This window comes from Hypanus sabinus, unplaced genomic scaffold (assembly GCF_030144855.1).
Source record: "Hypanus sabinus isolate sHypSab1 unplaced genomic scaffold, sHypSab1.hap1 scaffold_1540, whole genome shotgun sequence".
NCBI lineage: Eukaryota > Metazoa > Chordata > Chondrichthyes > Myliobatiformes > Dasyatidae > Hypanus > Hypanus sabinus.
This window is the reverse complement of record NW_026779617.1, coordinates 46,663-71,626: the sequence shown is the minus strand read 5'-3', so window position 1 is coordinate 71,626 and position 24,964 is coordinate 46,663. Positions and strand designations below refer to the sequence as shown.

Below are 24,964 nucleotides of genomic sequence, written 5' to 3'. Positions count from 1 at the left end.
GGCTGTCCGCAACACTCTCTGAGGTTTCCTGCAATTAAGGAAAGTACAGTTCCCATATCAGGCAGAGATGCAGCCAGTCAGGGTGCTCTCAATTGTTTCCCTGTAGAAAGTCCTCAGAATTTTGGTCCCCATCTCCAACTTTTTCAACTATCTGTGGTGACAGAGGTACTGCTGTGCTCTTTTCACAACACAGCCGGTATGTACAGACAATGTAAGGTGCTTTGTGATGTTTATGCCGAGGAACTTAAAGCTGTTCACCTTCTTAACCCCAGATCCATTGATGTCAACAGGGGTTATCCTGTCTCCATTCTTCCTGTCGTCCACAATCAGCTCCTTTGTTTTTGTGACAATGATGGAGGGTTTGTTTCCTTGACACCAGTCAGATGTTCAGATCATAGATAGATTCAGCAGTTAGATGGTTGAGCCTGGTGCAATGAATGTGCTGAGCTGTGTATATCACAATGCAAGAAGCATCGTAGGAAAGCCAGATGAGCTCAGGTAGGGAATTATGATATTGTAACCAATATTGGGACTTGGTTGCAGCCAACAGTCTCAGGGATTTAGAGGAACAAATTTGTAGAGAGATTGCAGACCATGCCAATAAACAAAAAGGTTGATTCAGTAAGTGATTTTAACTTTCCACATATTGACTGGGACTCCTAAACTGTAAAGGACTAGATGAGGTAGAGTTTGTCATATGTGCCCTTAATCAATACGTAGAATTCCTGATGTAGAAGTGTGCAATAAGCTGTTAGGAAATGATCAGGGCTGGTGACAGAAATTAGTGATCATAATGCCATGAGATTCAAAGTAAATATGGAAAAAGAGAGGTCTGGACCACGGGATGAGATTCTAAAATGGAGAAAGGTCAATTTTGATGGTATCAGAAAGGATCAGACAAGTGTGGTTTGGGACAGGTTGTTTCCTGGCAAAGGAGTACCTGTAAGTGGGAGGTCTTCAGATGTGAATTTTTGAGGATGCAGAGTTTGTATGTGCCTGCCAAAATGAAAGTTGAAAGGTAACTGGTCCAGGGAACCTTGGTTTTGAAGAGAAATTGAAGCCTCGTATATATTATTCCACTAAATGCCTCAGACTGTTGGGTGCTACCGAGACCCATTAATGACTACAAGTCATAATTCCACGCACTGAGCTCATCTGAATTTTTTTGTTGTCTTTTGGTTTCTCAAAGCTTCCGAATATTTGTTCTTTTGTTTGCCCTCTCTTTGACATTTATGTTGGCTCTGGCTTCTCATTTTAGCCACAGTTCTGTCCTCCTGTCTTTCTGATGCTTCCACTTCTGTGGAATCACTCAGGTCCCAAATTGCTCCAGAAACTCCAGCCACTGCTGCTCAATTGTCACTCCTACCCTTTCCCTTCCAAACAAGTTTGGCCAGCTTCTCTGCCATATAAACATGGAGAAGTTCAGTAAAGAAACAGGCTATTTGTCCCATCTAGTCAATGCCAAAAAAGCATTTAAACTTGCAGTGCGATCTGGACCAGCTGGCAAAATGGTTTGAGAAATGGAAAAAGGAATTTAATGCAGACAAGTGTGAGTTGTTGCACTTTGGTCTGACCTACCGAGGGAGGTCTTTCACAGTGACTGGTCGGGCACGGAGGAGTGTTGTAGAAGAAAGGGACCTGTTGTAGAAGAAAGTCCTTAATTCACTGAAAGTGGTATCACAGTTAGATAGAGATGGAAGGGAAGATTTTAGCCCAATGGCCTTCATGAACAAAAGTACTGACAACAATAGATGAATGTTATGTTGACTTGTAGAAAACATTGGTGAGGCCTAATTTGGAGTACTGAGTACAGTTTTGGTCACCAACCTACAGGAAAGATGTAAGGACTTTGAAAGAGTTCAGAGAAAATTCACAAGGATGTTGCCAGGTCTGGAGTACTTGGGTTATAAGGAAAGATTGAACAGGTCAGGACTTTATTCCTTGGACTGTAGGAGATTGAGGGGAGATTTGATTGTGATAGAGGGGCATAGATAGTGTAAATGCAAGCTGGCTTTTACCACTGAGATGGGGTGGGAGTACAACCAGAGGCCATGGGTTAAGGGTGAAAGGTGAAATGTTAAGGGGAATATGAGGGGAAACTTCTTCACACAGACAGTCATCGGGGTGTGGAATGAGCAGCCAGCTCAAGTGGTGCATGCGAGCTCAATTTCAACATTTCAGAGGTTCATGTAGGTACCTGGATGGTAGGGGTATGGGAGTGGGCAGTTTAAATAGTTTAGCACAGACTAGATGGCCCAAAGGGCCTGTTTCTGTGTTGTAATTTTCTACAAGAATGTGAAATATTACAAAAATTCACTCTGTCTTTTTAACAGTTGTGCGGACCAACCACTCACCTCAACAGGAATTTTTAATATGGCATTAAAACTGTGGCACTTTACGTTAATAATACATAAAAGAAAATCCTAGATGCACATCAAGAAAGACTAATTGCATGAGACTGGTTTTGTTACTGTGGGGCCAGGCACCCATGCAGCTCAGCAGGAACAGGGAATAATACCAATGGAGAGAGTCTAACTCCACCAAGGTACAAATTGGAGATGACAGAAATGCCCCATTCTTATAGAAACAGGAAGAGCATCAAAGAATTGATGGTCATTCCAGATACCAGCACTCTGCCCAGTCAGGAGATGATTTCTCTGTCCAACTTGGGTAGAACCTCACTGAAACAGTGCGATACCAGGTCAAACCTTGGTAACTGAAGTAATCTCATCTGAAATGTTGTCCTACACCCATTGATGGATTTTGTAAATCTTTTTACAGGTTAAAAACAAGAAGGAATTTGTCTCCAGGAAGTTCAAACACGGCACACCAGTTTTGTTGTCTCTCTCTAGATATTTAAGGAGCAAGGGATTCAATCGACCATCCTTCCTGCTCAACTGTGGGGAGGGATTTATTCGGTCATTTGACCAACTGGCAACCCGTCATTTTACACAGGAGAAAGGCTGTTCACCCGTTCAGACAGTGGGAATGGATTCAGTCGGTTATCACAATTGAAGGTACATCAGTAATTTCACACTGGGCAAGGCCATTCACCTGTTCTGTGTGTGAGAAGGCGTTCAGTCGGTCTTCCCACCTGTGGACACACCAGTCAGTTCACACTGGGCAGAGGCTGGTCATCTGCTGAACATCTGGGAAAGGATTCACTCTGTCATCTGACCTAATGGCTCACCAGCGTGTTCACATTGGGGAGAAGCCATTCACCTGCCCAGTCTGTGGGAAGGGATTCACTCAGCCATCCACCCTACAGAGTCACCAGCGAGTTCACACTGGAGAGAGGCCTTTCACCTGCGCAGAATGTGGGAAGGGATTCACTAAGTCATCCACCTTACTGGTACATCAGCGAGTTCACACTGGGGAGAAGCCATTCAGCTGCTCAGTCTGTGGGAAGAGATTCACTCAGTCATCCCACCTACAGAGTCATCAGCGAGTTTACACCGGGGAGGGGCCATTCACCTGCTCAGAATGTGGGAAGAGATTCACTTATTCATCCACCCTACAGAGTCATCAGCGAGTTCACACTGGGGAGAAGCCGTTCACCTGCTCAGAATGTGGGAAGAGATTCACTTATTCATCCACCCTACAGAGTCATCAGCGAGTTCACACTGGGGAAAAGCCGTTCACCTGCTCAGTCTGTGGGCAGGGATTCACTCAGTCAACCCACTTACAGAGACACCAGCGAGTTCACACTGGGGAGAAGCCGTTTACCTGCTCAGAATGTGGGAAAAGATTCACTGATTCATCCGCACTACAGAAGCATCAGCGATTTCACACTGGGGAGAAACCGTTCACCTGCTCAGAATGTGGGAAGAGATTCACTGATTCATCCACCCTACGGAAGCATCAGCGAGTTCACACTGGGGAGAAGCCGTTTACCTGCTTAGAATGTGGGAAGAGATTCACTCAGTTATTCAATCTACAGAGACATCATCGAGTTCACACTGGGGAGAAGCCTTTCACATGCTCAGTCTGTGGGAAGAGATTCACTGATCTATCCACCCTACTGAGGCATCAGCGAGTTCACACTGGAGAGAGGCCGTTCACCTGCTCAGAGTGTGGGAAGGGATTCACTCGGTCATCCCACCTACTGGCACACCAGCAAGTTCACATTGGGGAGAAGCCGTTCACCTGCTCAGTCTGTGGGAAGGGATTTACTCAGTCATCCAATCTACAGAGACATCATCGAGTTCATACTGGGGAGAAGCCGTTCATCTGCACAGTCTGTGGGAAGCGATTCACTGATCCATCCACCCTACTGAGTCATCAGCGAGTTCACACTGGGGAGAAGCCGTTCATCTGCTCAGAATGTGGGAAGAGATTCACTGATTCATCCACCCTACGGAATCATCAGCGAGTTCACACTGGGGAGAAGCCATTCACCTGCTCAGTCTGTGGGAAGGGATTCACTCAGTCATCCCACCTACAGAGACACCAGCGAGTTCACACTGGGGAGAAGCCGTTCACCTGCTCAGAATGTGGGAAGAGATTCACTGATTCATCCGCCCTACTTTGTCATCAGCGAGTTCACACTGGGGAGAAGCCGTTCACCTGCTCAGCATGTGGGAAGAGATTCACTGATACATCCACCCTACGGAAGCATCAGCGAATTCACACTGGGGAGAAGCCGTTTAACTGTTCAGAATGTGGGAAGAGATTCACTCAGTTATCCAATCTACAGAGACATCATCGAGTTCACACTGGGGAGAAGCCGTTCACGTGCTCAGTCTGTGGGAAGAGATTCACTGATCTATCCACCCTACTGAGTTATCAGCGAGTTCACACTGGAGAGAGGCCGTTCACCTGCTCAGAGTGTGGGAAGGGATTCACTCAGTCATCCCAACTACTGGAACACGTCAATTCATAGTGGGGAGTGGCCGTTGTTATGAATCCCTAGGTTTCGTTTGCTGTGGACTGTCATTTTAAGAGACAGAAATTAAGAAGTCTGACTTGCAGCTTGTTTACATCGCTCGCAGCTTGTTTCGTTTTAACCGAGGACACAGACACTCAGAGTCAGACGGAGACGGATGAAAAATGAAAGGATTGAAACCAGGGAAATAGTGGCCAAAGGTCACTGTTTAGAACATTCCTATGCCCACAAGGGTGGGTTAATTATCCATTCGCCGTACATCGAATGTGTGGTTGTCACCTCATTTAACCCATAGGAGTGGATCTGATTTGGGATATCCTGTTTAGACCACTTATGTGTTAACCCTTGCCTGTGTGTGATGTGGTCATTCATTTGAAGATGATACCCCTCATGACAAGTCACATTCGGTGATAATTCGTATGTAGATTTGTAAAGATGATGGATAAAATCTACAGCAACTGTTCTCTCATTTTAACACTGTGGAACCTGCAGAACAGACAGACAGACAGACGTACTTTATTGATCCTGAGGAAAATTGGGTTTCGATACAGCCGCACCATCCAAGGTAGTGTAGAAATATAGCAATATGAAACCATCAATAATTAAATAATAATAAGTTAATCTTTGCAAGTGGAAATAAGTCCAGGACCAGCATATTGGCTCAGGGTGTCTGACACTCCGAGGGAAGATTTGAAAAGTTTGATGGCCACAGGCAGGAATGCCTTCCTGTGATGCTCAGTGTTACATCTCGGTGGAATGAGTCTCTGGCTGAATGTATTCCTGTGCCTAACCAGTACTTTATGGAGCGGATGGGAGTCATTGTCTAAGATGGCATGCAACTTGGACAGCATTCTCTTTTCTGACATCACTGTCAGAGTGTCCAGTTCCACCCCCACAACATCACTGCCCTTATGAATGAGTTTGTTGATTCTGTTGGTGTCTGCTACCCTCAACCTTCTTTCCCAGCACACAACAGCAAACATGATAGCACTGGTCACCACAGCCTCGTAGAACATCCTCACCATCGTCCGGCAGATGTCAAAGGACCTCAGTCTCCTCAGGAAATAGAGATGGCTCTGACCCTTCTTGTTAACAGCCTGAGTGTTCTCTGAGCAGTCCAGTTTATTGTCAATTCGTATCCGCAGATATTTTTAATCCTCCACCATGTCCACACTGATGCCTTGGATGGAAACAGGGGTCACCGGTGCCTTAGCCCTCCTCAGGTCCACCACCAGCTCCTTAGTCTTTTTCACATTAAGCTGCAGATGATTCTGCTCGTACCATCTGACAAAGATTTCCACCATAGCTCTGCACGCAGCCTCATCTCCCTTGCTGTTCGACATAACTGCCTTCTCTTGACATTTACCCTAAATTACAAATATCTCTCCCATCACCTATTTTGTGGATAAACTGAACTTTCATACTTTACAATCTCAGGACTCCAAGCCTTGTTTCCCCTGAGCTCAATAGTTTGGGAGTTAAATTTACACACATATATACACATAACACTGTTAATTTTCGTTTAACTTGCTTAAGTTACTATATTATAAGTGGATACTAATAAGCATTGTGGTTTTCACATCAAAAACAGACTCCAGTAGTAGTCTGTTGCTGCTGGTTCGTTTCTGAAGCGTTACGGTTCTCCTGCATCTGGGTTATGATCAAATTTGAGGATTGATTAATTATCAATTTCATTGGGGAAAACTCTTTTGATTTATTTCTGTTTGGGAAATTTGCAGCAATGGATGTTGATCGATGTCAGGAAGCGCCAACCTCTGAGGCATTAGAGGACGCCAGAAGGGTTGAGTTGTTGAGTATTGCTGAAAGGTTAAAACTTGTTAAGGTGAAATTGACAACGAGGAGGGCACAGATGCAGAGGGTGATAGCTGAACATTATGTATCTGAGGGTGTGTTTAAAGTGGAGGAGTTGGAGGTGTTTCCTGGAAGTGAACCTCGTGAGCTTGAGCTCCAGTACAAGTGAGAAAAATTAAAGATTGAGGCTGCGGAAAGGCAGAGGCAGTTTGAGGCTAGAGAGGCAGAAAAACAGACAGAAAATTGTCTCATAAAGTGTGATAAAGGGAAAGGCTTAGCATGCCTATACTGCTTTGCCAGTTGATGAAGCAGCTGATTTTTTTTATACTGCACCAATCATCGCCACTGGGCTATAAACGTGCAGGAGCAGTGTGTGGTTCAGTGCTTTGCTCAAAAACACTCACACTGCCTCGGCTGAGGCTCGAAAACATGACCTTCAGATCACTAGTTCAACACCCTAACCAGCTGGCCACGCACCACACATTATGACCTAGTGAAGCAGGCTGTGCTCAAAGCTTATGAGTTGGTCCCAGAAGCATAAAGGCAAAAGTTTAGAAATTTGAAGAAACCTGTGAACCAGACTTATATGAAATTTGCTTATGAGTAATTTGTGTGTATTGCCCGCTGGTGCACATATAAAAATGTAAATGATGATTTTAACAGCTTGAACGAGTTGGTTTTAACTGAAGAATTCAATAAGAGTGTCCCTGATGACATAAAGACATATTTAGATGGAAATGATGCTGCCACTATGCAGGAGTCTGCTAGATTAGCAGATCAGTTTGCTTCAACTCATAAGCGTATGGTTACCCTGAATAAGAGTTTCGAAAAGAGTAGCAGGGATGACCAGGGTAAACCAGAAATTAATGCTGGGATTTGTCACACTTGTCAAGTTTTGGCTAAACCTCATCAGGTCACCCCAGTGGCCCCACTGTGGTCTATACCTGCATTCTGTGAACCCTTTTCTAAAGTTATAGAGAATTATGTTGGCCCATTGCCAAAGACTAAAGCTGGCCATCAGTATCTGCTAACTATTATGTGTACTGCGTCCAGATTCCCAGAGACAATACTGCTCAGAAATATTAAAGATAAAACTGTGTCGAAGGCTCTTACTGAGTTTTTTTTTACTTTATTTGATTTGCCTCAAGAAATCCAGTCTGATCAAGGAAGTAATTTTACATCTGGGTTATTCCAGCAGGTAGTTTATGAACTGGGAGCAAAACAAATTACATCGTCTACATACCATCCGGAATCACAAGTGGCTTTAGAAAGATTTCACTCTACCCACAAAACAATGATTAAGACATACTGTGTTGAAAATGGAAACGACTAGGATGAAGGAATACATTTGCTTTTGTTTGCAGTAAGAGAGTCGGTTCGGGAATCATTGGGCTTTACTCCATTTGAACTCGTATTTGGACGCAGAGTGAGGTGACCTTTGACCTTGTAAAAGGAGCGGTGGATTGATGGGGATGTACATGTTAACTTGTTAGACTATGTTTTAAATTTCAAAAATAAACTACACCAATTCTGTGGTCTAGCGAGACAAAACTTAAAGATTTCTCAAAACAAAATGAAGTGTTGGTTTGATAAGCAGGGTTGTGAAAGAAAATACCAGGTGTGAGATAAGGTGCTTGCCTTATGTTGACGAATCCACTTCAGGTGAAATTCAATAGACCGTATGAAATAGTCTCTCAATTTAATGATGTGAATTATGTTATTACAACACACAACCTACGTCAACTAACACACCTGGCACACATAAATATGATAAAGCCTTGTTTTGACAATCAGGCACCATCTGTGAGTGTTGTTGTCAAAACATATGAATCTGGTAACACTGAGCTTGAAACAATTGACTCGTCTGAGACTTTTCACAAGCCAAACGTGGTCCCAGTTAGGCTAATGAACTCCGTTGTTCCAGAAAATATTGATAACAAGTTGGCTCATCTGCAGCCAAAGCAACAACAGCTGAAGGAATTAATTCTGAAGTTTAAAGATTTCTTTTGCGATGTTCGCAAGCAAACCACGGTCTCATTACATGATGCAGATATTGGTCAAGCCAAACCGATTAAACAACACCCATATCGCATGAACGTAGAGAATGTAAATTGGCTGAGCAATTGTTGTAAGCGTGGAAACAGATTCAGTAGGTCTCAGGGGCACAGATTATGGGAAGGTAAATGAAGTAACAAAAACAGATGCCTATCCTATCGCTAGGATAGATGATTGCATCGATAAAGTTGGAATAGCTAATTTCTTACAAAGATTGATCTGTTGACAGGGTATTGGTGTGTTCCATTGACGGACAGACATAGAGAAATTTCTGCCTTTGCGACACCATCTAGGTTGTATGAATACAATGTTTTGCTTTTTGGAAAGAAAAATGCTCCAGGAACATCCCAGAGAATGATTAATTTTGAAATTCGAGGGTTAGAACACACAGATGCCTATATTGATGACTTAGTCACAGGGAGTGACACTTGGGAAGAGCATATCTCTGATTGGTAAGAAGGCTCTTAGAAGGTTTCTGGGAATGGATGGATATTATCGTAAGTTCTGTAAGAACTTTGCTGCTCTCGCTCTTCCTCTGACTAATCTCCTGAAGAAGGGTGAAAAGTTTGTTTGGACTGAACCTTGTCAGGGGCATTTGATCGATTGAAAGATATTATTTGAGTTTAGGCCAATCAATGTAGTATTCTCAGCAAATTTAATTAGCAGATTGGAGCTGTGGGTGGCAACACAAGTCATGGGTGCACAGAGAGTAAAGGAGAGGGCCAAAGTGACAACCCTGTGGGGTATGTGTGCTGAGGGTCAGAGAGACAGAGGAGATGAAGCCCACTCTTACCACCTGCTGGTGATCTGACAGGAAGTCCAGGATCCAGCTACACAAGGCAGGGTGAAGGCCGAGGTCTCTGAGCTCCTTGTCGATACTTCATGCCTTTGTATGGCTACTGCTCTGCCCATGACTGCAAGGAACTGCAGAGAACTTTGGAGAGCAGAGAACATCAGAGAAACAAGCCTCCACTCCATGGACTCTCCCTACACTTCCCCTCCCTCGGAAAAGCAGGCCATGTACACAAAGAACCTCATTACCTGTACATTCTTCCTGCAAACCCGCTCCCCAATCGGGGAAGAGATACAAAAGCCTTAAAGTGCGTAACACCAGGCTGAAGGATGGCTTCCTATCTGCAGTTATAAGCCAAATGAATGATAAAATGGACTCGGCCTCACAATGTAACTCGACGTGACCCTGCACCATATGTCTATCTGCACTGCACTTTCTCTGCAGCCATAATACTTTGTTACAGTTATTTTTTTTGTTGTCTATGAGCTCAATGTACTGTTGTAATGTATCGATCTGTGTGGATGGTACATCAGGCAAGATTTTCACTGTAGCTCAGTACGTGATGATAATAAACAAATACACCACTTTAATTGTGTGGAAATATTAGACAGACTGAGCTTCTGCTCCGGAACCACAGAAGGAAACTGACCAGTTGTCATTTCTGTGGAAAGCAAATATATGGAAAATGCTTCAATCTCACATTACGATCTACAGTAACTGGGATCAGGTGACCGGCGGTGGGTCTCCCATATCAATATCAGAATCAAGTTTAATAGCACCTGCATATGCCAAGAAATTCGTTGTCTCTGCGGTAGCAGTAGAACCTAATTAACAAAAGATCTTAACAATTGTGACAAAGTAAGTATATATATATATAGTACAAAAATATATAAAAAAAATGTAATAAGCTATTCTAATTGTGTAAATGTAATAATCTAATTTAATTGTGTGGAGCTATTTGATCCGGATCTCACTGCGTTCTCTGAAAGGGACAAAGGTGAAGCTGCATGTACACGTCGAGCAGTGACCCGCAAATGCTGCAGATCTGCAGAAAAACGTGAACAGGAAACGGGATCAGGTGACGGGTGGAGGGTCTCCCTCCTGAACTGGTGACTCTGCTCCTCGGCCCTAACATGCTGCCCGACCCATCCGCCGCATTCCCCACATTATTCCATATTTACACCAGATACATGTCTACTTTTCCACACCATATCTACCCCGATCCCTTTCCCTCCACCCCCAGGTCACAGAGTCACTGGCTCGATTCCCATCCCCTTTTTCAGAGACTGGGATCACTGGTTCAACCGGTAATGATGTTCTGCATTTCAATGTGTTCACCTCTCAGTCCTCGATTCTCTAAATGACATTTAGAGTTACCACATTTGATCTTTCTTCAGGTTATGACCCCACCTCTCCAGGGATCAGTCAAGTGGATCTTCATTGCACTCTCTATAACAAATACTCTCTAACCTCATTGTTTATGGAATTAATTTCCATCTTCTGCAGCTCCGTGTTGCCCCAACCATTGAGCTCCCACCCCTGTCACTATTTTCACCTTCCACCTCCCCCCTCACCTGAATCCACCTCTCATGCCCCATCCCTACCCCTCACCTCTTTTCTCTATTTCCCCTCCACTCTCAGTCCAGAGGGAGGGTCTCGGCCCGAAATGTTTACGGTCCATCTCCCTCCACAGATGCTGTCCGACCCACTGAGTTCCTCCGGCAGTTTGCTGTTTGGTCTGTATAACCCGTGTTAATATGGGGAGCGGGATTTTACACCATATTGCAGGGTTAGAGTTAATGGACTTTTCGGTGAGACGACAATATTAATCAGGGGTTTCATCACTGAATCCAGTGTTGTGGGATGTAAAGTCCCCTGTTATGTGTACGGCTGTGCCGTGTTGTTGGTGGAGTGGGCAGCGTGGTGTTTGTCTCGATTCGGGTCACAACACCAGAATTGCCAGCGGGATCCACACACAGTGTATTAGTCAACAGAAAACCTCTCGTCCCTGCAGTCTTTGTCTCCTGGTAAACTCAACACCCTGACAGTGTGGACCATAGATACCCCTTCCTCTCAGAGTCAGGGGATCATTCAGACAGCTGATCGCTGAGAGGAATTATATTTATTGGTCATTAAAGTTCGCCCAGATTCGTTTGGACGGATTTGATGTGGAGTTCGGGGTGTCACAGTGACAGGGCCGGACGGCCGAACTCTTTCCGTTGTCCAAACATCCTTCCAGGTGAGGCGACAATTCACCTGTGAATCTTCCGGGGTCGCCGGTTGTGTCCGCTGCTCCCGATGCGGCCGCCTCGACACTGGTGACACCGGCTCCTCTGCAGTTGTGTCGGGTAGGAACGTTTTTAACGGGTGTCGATATTTTTCTTCCCTTTTGTGCGGGGGGGTGGGGTGGGTTTTGGGGGTTGATGATTGGGATGCCGTCCTTTTGATGCGGGGGGGGTGGGGAGGGAGTTTCATTTTTTTTTCTCTGAACGACTAACGTTTTCTTTGTTTCGTGGTTCTCGGAAAAGGAAAAAAAACTCAGTGTTATTTATGAATTCCTGCTTTGATAATAAATTAATCTTTCAACCATCCACTCCGAGCGGGACTTCCCGGTGTCCAAACATTTCAATTCCGATTTCCATTCCCGTTCCGACGTGTCATCCCATCCCTTGCCAAGATGAGGCCACCCTCAGGGTGCGGGATCAGCAACTTGTATTCCGTCTGGGTGCCCCCACCCACCCTGATGGCATGGATATCGATTTCCCCTTCCGGTGAACAAATTTACCTCATACCCCTCCGTCCCACTCCCTCTCATCCCCTCTGTCTTTGTACGTCCTCTCACCTGCTTATCACTTCACTCTGGGTCCACTGCTCCATCCCTTTCTCAATATATTGAAGTGTACCTGTGAGTGTCGATACTCAAAATATCCTCACACGTCTGGTGTTACATGGTTCGACCTTCATACATCCAGTTTAGTGTTTAAATATATAAAAAGTTAAAGAAGCTAGAATCTTTACATAAATTATTATCACAACGATACGTATATAAAATATTGTATTTTGGAAGTGACAAATGTTAACGGGTGGAGAGCAACCATTTAGGAGGTTTGGAAATGCATTTCATCTAGTTCATTTCCTCACTAAATTACTCTTTTTTCCTATCAACACAAAGAGAAAAAGAGCTTCTTTTCAATCAACTACAGTTGGTGGAGCGAGGCCAAGGAGTTGATCAGCTACTAATCATATGAAATGACGTAAAACTAGCTTGTAACCTAGAATTTTTTTTTTCCATTTGGCTTCCAAAACAAAATTAAATTTATCCAGGTGTAGAAGGGGATTTTGGATGATTAGCTTGTGTATCTGATCAAAATCAGGCCGAAGATGAGCGAGAGTGAATATTTCTTTCATTATTTTCGACTCTTAAACATGGGTTTCGATGTTCATTCCTTGCTTAATATAGCTCCTTCCTGGAATCCAATGGTATCCATGGGAAAGAGCGGATGAATGCTTGCATTTGTGTCCAGCTATTTCCCAGCTTCCTAGGACAACGGGTTGAGCGAGAAGGAATGTCACAAATACCTAAATAAAAAACAGTCACAGCTCCAGGATTTCACCAAAAACGATCAAATATCCTAATGTTATTAGTGGTATTTTTCCCCACTAGCCAACACCCCCTCATCCCAATCCCCGCTTCCGTAAAATTCCCTCTATTTAATATCCAGGCTTGCTAAAGTCCGCGCTTGTTTATTTTGACTGTTTCTCAGAGGTGTCGGAGCGGCTCTCCGGCTCCGCTCTGGTAGCACTGCAGCCCTGAATGTATGAGACAGTACATTGTTAAATGCAAAACCCTGAACAATTTCGATGATCAGAAGGATCTTAGACTCCAGGTTCATCGCTCCCTGAAAGAGACTGCACAGATTGATCGGGTGGTTAAGAAGGCAAATGGCAAGGTTGTCTTTATTAGTTGAAGCACTGAGTTCAAAACTCATGAAGTTATGTTGCAGATTTGTAAAACTTGTCAGCCCACATCTGGAGTGTTTCATACAGTTCTGGTCGCCCCCATTGTCGGAAGGATGTCGAAGCCTTGGAGAGGGCGCAGAAGAGGTTTACCAGGACCCTGCCTGGATTAGAGGGCATGAGCTATAACGAGAGTTTGGACAAACTTGTGTTGTTTTCTCCAGAGCGGCGCAGGCTGGGGTGAGACTGGATGGACGTTTATCAGATTACGAGAGGAATGGATAGAGTGGACAGAGGGTATGTTTTTTCCTGGGGGTTTAAAATATCTGACACATTTAAGGTGAGAGGAGATGTGAGGGGCGTCTGTTTATTTCCACAGAGTGCTGGGAAGCTGGAGACTCTGTCTGGGGTGTTAGAACCCACCGGTCACGTGATCCCATTTGTCCCTCCCATTTAACCATAGATGTAACGATCTCTTTGCGTATGTTCACAATCTCTAGATGGGTGGTCACGCATCCTCCATATTGTGTTGGGGAAATCTGATGTTGGCCACTGAGTCCCGTTAACTTCTCCCGAACTCGCCTCGCTTCCTGAGGCTCCTCACATTTGTCCTGGAGCTTTCTGGCTGTTGTGTCTCCTCCCGGATTGGGGTGGGTAAGAAAGGAGAACGTCCCAGATTGTGGGGATCTTTGATTTCACTGCCTGCTTTACCGAGGGACTGGGAAGTCTATAGGGGAGAATGGTTTCTGTGATGTGCTAATCTGGATCCAAAGGTCTTACCAGTTCCTCATAGTCACGGGCAGAGTAATTACCATGCAAAGCGTGAAGTGTCTGGATGGGAAACATTCTATGGTTGTGTTGATAAAAATCTGGTGCGGGTCAAAATACATCTGGCAAAGCTCTTGTTATTTTTGCTAATTCTGTCATTTTAGAATCTTTTGTACAATAGTATGTACTATTCATTCAGTACCTACGTGTTGCTGGAGGACCATCAGTGATCGTCCTTGATCCCTTCTCCCACCTGGTTCCATCTGTTCATCTTGTTCAAACTCTGTCCAGTCTCCTCACACCCCCCAACCCCGCTTCAGTGAAATACATTAACCATCTGGGTCATCCTCAGTCCGCCTTGTATCCCACCTCCTCAATGTTATATATCAGCAATCTTTCTTCCAATCTCTGTCTTCATTGTGAAGTGTTCTTTTGTACCTTTGGCCTCGCTGAGTCATTTCCAGAATCGGTTATTGTTAGCTGGAATGCCGGAGGGTCATCAGGACCCAGTTCTGTTGTGCATTGGTGTGGAGGTGCTAGTTTATGAACAGTGACGGGCTGACACACTGCAGCATTTTACTGGCAGAAAATAGTACTGGGAGAGTTGGTGCCTGGGCTCTAATCCTGTGATGGGCTTTCCAGGCAAATGGAACTATTGGTGTTTTGGCTTTGACTTTGGTTTGAGCTTCTGCAGATGGGGCTGGATGCTCGTCCTGCAATGAAGCAGAAATTTTGAGCAGCTGGACATTGGTTGTGGGGAAATCCCAGATTGCACGACCCAGTGTGAGATGTGGGGACGATGTGTGAGACTCTCAGGGTCGGTAAGTGGCAGATTCAGCTGTGTGACTCTGTGAGGTTGGGTCCTGGGAGATCACGGTTTTTGATCCAGGCAAAGTGGACCCAGGGATTGAGCTGTGTGTGCTTGTGAGATGTTGATCGAGTATTTCTGGTCTGGGATCAGATGTTTGTTTCTGGAGTTCCTTTGGAAGCAATGACTGCCAGTCTGAGGAGAGGATGAGTTCCCATTCCATCCTCACAGGGAGAGGCTGGGAGTAAATGGGCTGTTCCATGTTTACAACAGTAGAAATAGACCCGTGAATTTGGTGTTCAAACTGTGTTTGGAAATTCCCCCCCCCCCCTCACTGTCACACAGTGGAAATCAGGCAGGCAGCTGTGCTGGAGATCTCCACTAAAAACTGTAAATGTTTGAAGTCATTCTGATGAAATGATATTAATTGAATTGTATTGTAAGCTGTTCCTTACTTGCTGAGTGTTACTGGTAATTTTTATTTCTTGGTTTATATTTCATGAAATGGACCTGTCTTCACCTGGAAATGAAAATGGCTGTGATAGTTTGTAGGCCTCTGTTAGACTCTGCAAGTCTCCCCTCTCCACGCCACCGATGTTGTCCAAGGGAAGGCCATTAGGACCCATACAGCTTGGGACCGGTGTCGTCGCTCAAGGACACACGGGCAGCCTCAGCCCAGGCTCGAACTAGCAACCTTCAGATCACTAGACCAACGCCTTAACCACTTGGCCACGCGCCAACACATGTGATAGTAGAACAGTAAAGAAAGCACAACTTTTCCCTGTCAATTATCCTGGAACCGATTTGTCTGTTATTCCTGGAAATGTGTTCAGTACAGTTGTTGCTAATGAGGTTCACATGAATAATCTCAGGAGTGATCGGCTTTCTGTGGGAGGAGCATTTGATGGTTCTGGACCTGTGCTCGATGGAGTTCAGAGGGACGGTGGGGGTGGTGGAGGGGTGTATGGTTAAGTAAACCTACCGAATGCTGAAACGCCTGGATACAGTGGACATGGAGAGGATGTTTCCATTAGACATGGAGAGTGTGTGATCTGACAGCACAGTCTCAGAATAAAGATGCTTCCCTTTAAAACTCAGATGAGAAAAATTTTTTGGCCAAAAGTTGTCTGATCTGTGGAATTTGTTACCGCAGAGGTTGGCTGAGGCTGCCATTTGGGTATATTTATGACAGAGATTAATATATTCAGGATTGCTAATTAGCTTCAGGGTTACAGGAGGAACAGGAATATGGTGTTGAAATAAAAATCAGCCATGTTTGAATGGTGTGGCAGACCAGATAGATCGAATCATCTAATTCTGTTCCTGTGTCGTATGTCTTACCATCACTGAATGATGGCTCCTTCTTATCCCATATCGCTTTGTGACATTTGAAGGACAATAAAAGATTGTTCACTGAGATCATTATATTTGCTTTCAACGTTTAAATTTCAGTGAGTTTTGTTCCTAGTAACATTAAGCAGAAATGTTTGGTTCTCCTTTTCATTGTGAACGTGCTTCATTATCTTTCACGTTAAAGTTAGACTTGCAGTGAGAGATTTATTGGAAGAAAAACCACGACTGAAGATGAGGGAACAGCAACAAGTGAACCAGCCCGAGGATTGAGAGCATCAACTAGAGAGAACCCATCTGACTCGGAGATTCCACTGATTCAGTCAGGAGAAAGTTTGGTGAGTCTCATTTACAAACACTGGTCCTTTAGACATTATGTACCTGCACAAAGGAAGGTAGGAAATAGTTGGGAGTGAGACAAAATGTGCCCAGAAGAACCAGTTATGCCTCTGTCAGACCCAGTTGTGAAGCAGCCCTTCCCCCAATGTTCCCTTTAAACTTTTCGCCCTTCACCCTTAACCCATGTCCTCTGTTTTTTTTTTCTCCCAGTGGATAGAGCCTGCTTGCATTCACTCCATCTGTGCCCATCATAATTTTATATACCTCTATCAAGTCTACACTCATCTTCTACACTCCTAGGAATGAAGTCCTAAATTATTCAACCTTTCTCTGTATCGCAGTTTCTCAAGTCCCGGCAACATCCTCATAAACTTTCTCTGCACACTTTCAGCCTTATTAATATCCTTCCTGTAATTCGGTGACCAGGGCTGCATACAATACTCTAAATTCGGCCTCACCAATGCCTTATACAAAACTCACCATAACATTCCAATTCTTATACTCAGCACTTTGATTCATAAAGGCCAATGTATCAAAAGCTCTCTTTACTACCCTATCTACACGTGACGCCACGTTTAGGGAGTTTTGTATCAGTATTCCTAGATCCCTCTGTTCTACTGCACTCCTCAGTGCCCCACCATCTACCTTATATGTTCTACATTATTTTTTCCTTCCGAAGTGCAACACCTCACACTTGTCTGTATTAAACTCCATCTGCCATTTTTCAGCACATTTTTGTAGCTGGTCCAGATCCCTTTGCAAGGTTTGAAAACCTTCCTCACTGTCCACTACACCTCCAATCTTTGTATCATCAGCAAATTTGCTGATCCAATTTAACAAATTATCATCCAGATCATTGATATAGTTGTCAAGTAACAATGGACCCAGCACTGATCCCTGTGGCACACCACTAGTCAAAGGCCTCCACTCAGAGAAACAATCCTCCACTACCACTCTCTGGCTTCTCCCATTGAGCCAATGTCTAATCCAATTTACTACCTCACCATGTATACCTAGCGACTGAATCTTCCTAACTAACCTCCCATGCAGACCTTGTCAAAGGCCTTACTGAAGTCCATGTAGACAACATCCACTGCCTTCCCTTCATCCACTTTCCTTGTAACCTCCTCGAAACACTCTAATAGATTTGTTAAACATGACCTACCACACACAAAGCCGTGTTGACTCTCCCTAATAAGACCCTGTCTATCTAAATAATTGTCAATCCTATCTCATAATACTCCTCCAATGATTTACCCACTACCGACATCAAACTTACCTGCCAATAATTTCGAGAATTACTTCTAGAACCTTTTTTAAACAACGGAACAATATGAGCTATCCTCCAATCCTCCGGCACCGTAGGTAACAACATTTTAAATATATCTGCCAGGGCCCCTGCAATTTCAACAATAGTCTCCTTCAAGGTCCGAGAGAATACCCTGTCAGGTCCTGAGGATTTATCTACTCACCTCAAGATAGCAAGCACCTCCTCCTCTTCTATCTGTATAGGTACCATGACCTCAATACAGAGTTCCCTGTTTGCCTTATTGGTCCCAGGGACAAATAAGTCCTTGTTTGCCTTCTTTCCATTGACTCCAAGCCAGTTTACTTAGTAAATACAGTCGGGAAAAAAAACATTTAAGATCTCCCCCATTTCTTTTGGTTCCATACACAGCCTACCACTCTGATCTTCAAGAGGACCAATTTTATCCCTTACTATCCTTTTGCTCTTAACATACCTGGAGAAGCTCTTTGGATTATCCTTCACCCTGACAGCCAAAGCAAACACATGTCGTCTTTTAGCCCTCCTGATTTCTCTCTTGAATAATTTCTTACACTTTTTATACTCCTCTAGTACCTTATTTGCTCCCTGTTTCTTATACATGTCATACATCTCTCTCTTCTTTATCAGAGTTCCAATATCCCTCAAGAACCAAGTTTCCTTATTCTTATTCACTTTGCCTTTAATCCTGAGACTTTGTTCCCAGGGTGTCCTCATGGGCTGTCCAGAAATGATTTCAGCTGGTGACAACCCTGTTTTCCCCTGTGGGGTAGCCCTCATATGGAATCGGGCTAATGGTCGGACCTTCAACCAAGTGAGTCCAGTCTCCACTGTTAGTCTGGCTAGTTTACTCTTCAGAGTGCCATTGGCTCTTTCCACTCTGCCAGCGGCCCGTGGGTGGTGTACACAGTGGAATTGTTGCTTGATAGCTAGTTTGTTACACATCCCTTCATTTATTTTCACCACAAAGTGTGGGCCATTGTCAGAGCTCAGCATCTTTTGCAGGCTGTACCTGGGAATTATTTCCCGTAATAATACCTTCACAACAGTCATAACTGTATTAATGGTAGTTGGAATAGCTTCAATCCATCTACTAAACACATCTATAATAACTAAGCAGTATCTATAGCATTGTACTTTAGGCAATTCAATAAAAGCAACTTGTAGACACCAGAAAGATCCACCTGTCAAAGGAGTCGTACACGGTGTGCAGGGTACAGGTTACCAACCATTCCCTCCTTTCCCAGGGGTGTCAAATCATGTATATGATCGACCAATATTGGTAAAAATTGTGTAGGAACACAAACTTGTCCCACTAGGTGATCAGAAACCTTAGGCCGGGAACTTTCTGGCACCCCATCTGGGACCACAGTTTTCACTCCTCCTCAGAGGCAGCCCCCTCAGAAGAACAAAACTCGAGGTAGCTGTAGAACGGTGAGTAAGTTGTTTGCAAAGGTGGCATTACTAATGGGGTGGCCAGAGGAAGTCAGGAATCCCCATGTTCCCAGAGAGCCCCGTAGTCATGTACCATTCCAAACGCATAACGGGAGTCTGTGTAAACGTTCCCACTTTAGTCTGTTGCTGGTATACAGGCACGAGTCAAAGCAAACAGCTCAGCCTTCTGCGCGGAGACAGCTGCTTCAAAAGAGGCATGTTCAATTATGTCACTGTCCGTCAATATCGCATAGCCAGAACATCGTTTTCCTGCTGGATCCACAAAAGACATTCCATCCTCATAAAACGTTGCCTCAGGCTACAGGGGGTATTGCAGAATGGATGGGAGAGTCTGTCCTTCTTTCACAGTGATCCAGATGGGCTAGAGGGGGTATTGCAGAATGGATGGGAGAGTCTGTCCTTCTCTCACTGTGATCCGGACGGGCTAGAGGGGGTATTGCAGAATGGATGGGAGAGTCTGTCCTTCTTTCACTGTGATCCGGACGGGCGAGAGGGGGTATTGCAGAATGGATGGGAGAGTCTGTCCTTCTTTCACTGTGATCCAGATGGGCTATTGTGGGTATTGCAGAATGGATGGGAGAGTCTGTCCTTCTTTCACAGTGATCCAGATGGGCTAGAGGGGGTATTGCAGAATGGATGGGAGAGTCTGACCTTCCTTCACAGTGATCCGGACGGGCTAGAGGGGGTATTGCAGAATGGATGGGAGAGTCTGTCTTTCTTTCACTGTGATCCAGACGGGCTAGAGGTGGTATTGCAGAATGGCTGGGAGAGTCTGTCCTTCTTTCCCAGTGATCCGGACGGGCTAGTGGGGATATTGCAGAATGGATGGGAGAGTCTGTCCTTTCACAGTGATCCAGACGGGCCAGAGGGGGTATTGTAGAATGGATGTGAGAGTCTGTCCTTTCACAGTGATCCGGATGGGCTAGAGGGGGTATTGCAGAATGGATGGGAGAGTCTGTCCTTCTTTCACTGTGATCCTGACGGGCTAGTGGGGATATTGCAGAATGGATGGGAGAGTCTGTCCTTTCACAGTGATCCAGACGGGCCAGAGGGGGTATTGTAGAATGGATGTGAGAGTCTGTCCTTTCACAGTGATCCGGATGGGCTAGAGGGGGTATTGCAGAATGGATGGGAGAGTCTGTCCTTCTTTCACTGTGATCCAGACAGGAGGTCTGACTTCATGGACTGAAATTGCCCAGAGATGGGGTACAACGTCTTGGGTTCAGTCACTATTAAAAGAATGTCTTACCAGATGTCCCGTCTTCACCACAGACTCCTTCCAGTACCGGAGTTGGCCCGCGGCCAAGTCTTGCCAGTCTCCCTCGGTGCTGGAGGCTTGTTTCGTCAGGGTGTAGGCAAGGAGCCCTCGGCTCTTTGGCTTGAACCCAGGGCAAACCCTAACGGTGGTATTGGGAACCACCAGTCCTGTCTGTCGCCAAAAGAAATCTGGAACTTCGGCCAGAAATGCAGTGCCGTCTCTTCCTTTATCCTCTCCAATCACCATGACTGGGAACTTCTGTCCCTCGAGGGGTTTCCTCAGGTGAGCACGACGTAGGGTCATAGCACAGAGTCACATGAGAGCTGGCCACCGGCAGAAGGGGTTTAAAGGTACTGGAGTCCAGATAAAGTGCCCACCACTGGGTGGTCAGAGGAAGCTATCAGTTGTTTGCAGTTCCGGCATAATATCCTTGTCCGTGTATAGAATCTCGACTTCCAACGGACAGAGCAAGTCTCTCCCTACGAGATTTCACCCCCCGTCTGGTGATGACTGTAAATGAAACCTCACACTGGTTCCCCTGGAATTCCACCTGCAGTGGCTGGGTACGTGAATACGTACGTTCCGTGCCTTCGAACCCAGACAGAGTGATTGTAGCGTCTGATAGCTGGAATCCCTTTTGATAGTATTTCCTGATCGAGAGTGGTTTTGGTTGCCCCATATCAATCATAAACGGAATTGAAATTCCAGCAACTGTCAATATTACACTGGGCTCTTCCTGAGGGATGAATCTCACAGTAGGAAACATCTTTGCTTGTCAATTTCTAAACGGGTTGTTGTCCCCACCTGTCCCTAGGTAGGTTTTTGATCCCATTTCTGATCCCAAAATATAACCTGCTCGCATCCTTCTTCCCGCTGAACATGTTCACTTTAAATATTAGTTCCTTTCGGGGTTGATCAGGAATCGAAAATCAAGTTCCAATAATATGTCAAAGCTCGTCGCATTCGATTTCGGTCATTGTCAGGCCAATCCATATTATCTGTTTTAATCATGTTGGCTTAGTTGGTAAGTTTTGGAGCAGTAGGACATTAAACTGGGGATACAGATTCCCATTGTTAAAAGGCTTGGTCTCCTGTGAAAGTGCCATAGCAGGCCACAAATCACTCCCAATAGTCTGGTCCTGATTCCCCAAGGTTAGTCTTGCATTCAGGTACTTTAGTCATGTTTACAGGTTGCTGGAGAGCCCTTTCCATGGGGTTAGCCTGTCTCCATTCCTCCTGTAGTTCAGAATCAGCTCCTTTGTTTTTGTGACAACGAGGGAGAGTTTGGTTTCTTGACACCAGTCAGATGTTGTTCAGACCACACATATCGATCACTCAGCTCCTGAATTGCTCCCAGAAACTCCAGCCATTGCTGCTCTGTTGTCACTCCTATCTTTCCCTTTCAAACAAGTTTGGCCTGCTTCTCTGTCACAGAAACATGGGGGATTTCAGTACGGAAACAGGCTATTTGGCCCAGCTAGTCAATGCTAAAAAAACATTTAAGGTATCTATTGCAACTACCTGACTGGGACCATCGCCCTCCATACCCCTACCATCCAGGCTCCCATCCAAACTTCTTTCAAATTGTGAAACTGAGCTCACATGCACCCCTTGTGCTGACATCTCATGCCACGCTCTCACGACCGATTCAGTGAAGAGCTTTTCCACGTGCTCCCTTTAAATGTTCACCTTCCCCGCTTACCCATGCCCTCTAGTTGTCATCCCACCCAACCTCAGTGGAAAAAGCTGCTTGCATTTACCCTATCTATACCCTCATAATTCTGTATACTTCCAACAAATCTTCAAAGCAATGTTTAATCACCTTGTTTATGTTTAGTGCATTTTTTAGGTGTATAGGAATATGAGGGGCATTGATCGTGTAGATAGCCAGAGGTTTTATTCCCAGGACTGAAATGGCTAACACGAGGGGGCATAGATTTAAGGTGCTTGGAAATAAATACTGAGGGGATGCCAGGGGTAAGTTTTTTACACAGGTAGTGGTGGGTTCGTGCAATACACTGCCGGCTATTTGTGTGAGAGTGTTTCAGTTACTGTGGGGCCAGGAACCCATCAGCTCAGTGGGAACAGGGAATAATAACAATGGAGAGAGAGTCAAACTGAGGCAGGTCACAGATTGGAGGTGGCAGAAATGCCCCATTCTTTTAAAGACAGGTAGAGCATCAGAGTGTTTGATGGTCATTCCAGCACTGTGCCCAGTTAGAAGATGATTTCTCTCTCCAACTTGGGTTGAACTTCACTGTAACTGTGTGATTCCAGATCACATCTTGCCAACTCATGTAATTTCATCTGAAATGTTCTACACCCTTTGATGGATTTTGTAAATCTTTTTACAGGTTAGAAAATGACAAGGAATTTGTCTACAGGAATCTCAAACAGAACATACCAGTTTTGCTGTCTCTATCCAGATATTTAAGAAGTGGAGCAAGGGATTCAATCGATCATCCTTCCTGCTCAGACTGTGGGGAGGGATTCACTCGGTCATCCTTCCTGCTCAGACTGTCGGGAGGGATTCACTCAATCATCTGACCAACTGGCATGCCCGTCATTTTGCACAGGGTAGATGCCATTCATCTGCTCAGACAGTGGGAATGGATTCATGCGGACATTTCAACTGAAGGTGCATCAGCAAGTTCACACTAGGACAAGGCCATTCACCTATTCTGTGTGTGAGAAGGGATTTAGTCAGTGTACCCACCTGTGGACACACCAGTCAGTTCACACTGGGCAGAAGTTGCTCATCTGTTGAATTTGTGGGGAAAGATTCACTCGATCATCTGACATAATGGCTCAAAAGCAAGTGGACACCGGGGAGCAGCCGTTCACCTGCTCAGCCTGTGGGAAGGGATTCACGTTGTCAGCTCATCTGCAGGCACACCAGTCATTACACACTGGGGAGAGGCCATTCACCTGCTCGGACTGTGGGAAAAGATTCACTTCATCATCTCAACTTAAGATACATCAGCGAGTTCACACTGGAGAGAGGCCGTTCACTTGCTCAGTCTGTGGGAAGAGATTCACTCAGTCATCCCACCTGCAGAGTCATCAGCGAGTTCACACTGGGGAGAAGCCATTCACCTGCTTGGACTGTGGGAAGAGATTTACTCAGTCATCCAACCTACAAGCACATCAGCAAGTTCACACTGGGGAGAGGCCTTTCACCTGCTTGGACTGTGCGAAAGGATTCACTCAGTCATCAGCACTGAAGGTACACCAGCGAGTTCACAGTGGGGAGCGGCCGTTCACCTGCTCAAACTGCGGGAAGGGATTCAGTTGCTCATTTAAACTGAAGGTACACTAGCGAGTTCACACTGGGGAGTGGCCGTTCACCTGCTTGGACTGTGGGAAGGGATTCACTTGCTCATCTAAACTGAAGGTACATCAGCGTGTTCACACTGGAGAGAGGCCATTCACGTGCTCAGACTGTGGGAAAGCATTCACTCAGTCATCCGACGTAATGTCTCACCTGCGAGTTCACACTGGGGAGAGGCCGTTTACCTGCTCAGACTGTGGGGAATTATTCACTTGGTCATCTGAGTTAAAGGGACATCAGCAAGTTCACACTAGGGAGAGGCCGTTCACCTGCTCAGTCTGTGGGAAGGGATTCACTCGGTCATCTCAACTGAAGATACACCAGAGAGTTCACACTGGAGAAAGGCCATTCACCTGCTCAGACTGTGGGAAAGGATTCACTCGGTCATCTAAACTGAAGGTACATCAGAGAGTTCACACTGGAGAGAGGCCGTTCACCTGCTCAGACTGTGGGAAAGGATTCACACAGTCATCCTCCCTAATTGCACACCAGCGAGTTCACACTGGAGAGCGGCCGTTCACCTGCTTGGAATGTGGGAAGGGATTCACTCGGTCATTTCAACTGAAGATACATCAGCGAGTTCACACTGGGAAGAGGCCGTTCACCTGCTTGGAATGTGGGAAGGGATTCACTCGGTCATTTCAACTGAAGATACATCAGCGAGTTCACACTGGAGAGAGGCCATTCACCTGTTCAGACTGTGGGAAGGGATTCACTCAATCATCCACCCTAATGTCACACCAGGCAGTTCACACTGGGGAGTGGCCGTACAACTGCTCCATCTGTGGGAAAGGATTCACTCTGTCATCTAAACTGAAGGTACATCAGAGCGTTCACACTGGAGAAAGGTCACTCACCTGTTCAGAAT

The 24,964-nt window shown here is 45.3% G+C and overlaps 1 protein-coding gene across 1 annotated transcript; it reads left to right on the top strand.

Annotated features, from left to right (window-relative positions):
* Window positions 1-23,561, top strand: LOC132387118 (gastrula zinc finger protein XlCGF26.1-like). Its single transcript, XM_059959473.1, has 3 exons — window positions 1-5,450; window positions 16,620-16,766; window positions 23,120-23,561. Exon 1 carries the CDS (start codon window positions 3,182-3,184, stop codon window positions 4,880-4,882), a length of 1,701 nt encoding a protein of 566 aa, XP_059815456.1. The 5' UTR covers window positions 1-3,181; the 3' UTR covers window positions 4,883-5,450; window positions 16,620-16,766; window positions 23,120-23,561.
* The last annotated feature ends 1,403 nt before the right edge of the window (window positions 23,562-24,964 follow it).

Coding starts and splice junctions, on each gene's coding strand:
- LOC132387118 (XM_059959473.1), top strand. CDS start 3,182: ATGGCTCACCAGCGTGTTCACATTGGGGAGAAGCCATTCACCTGCCCA.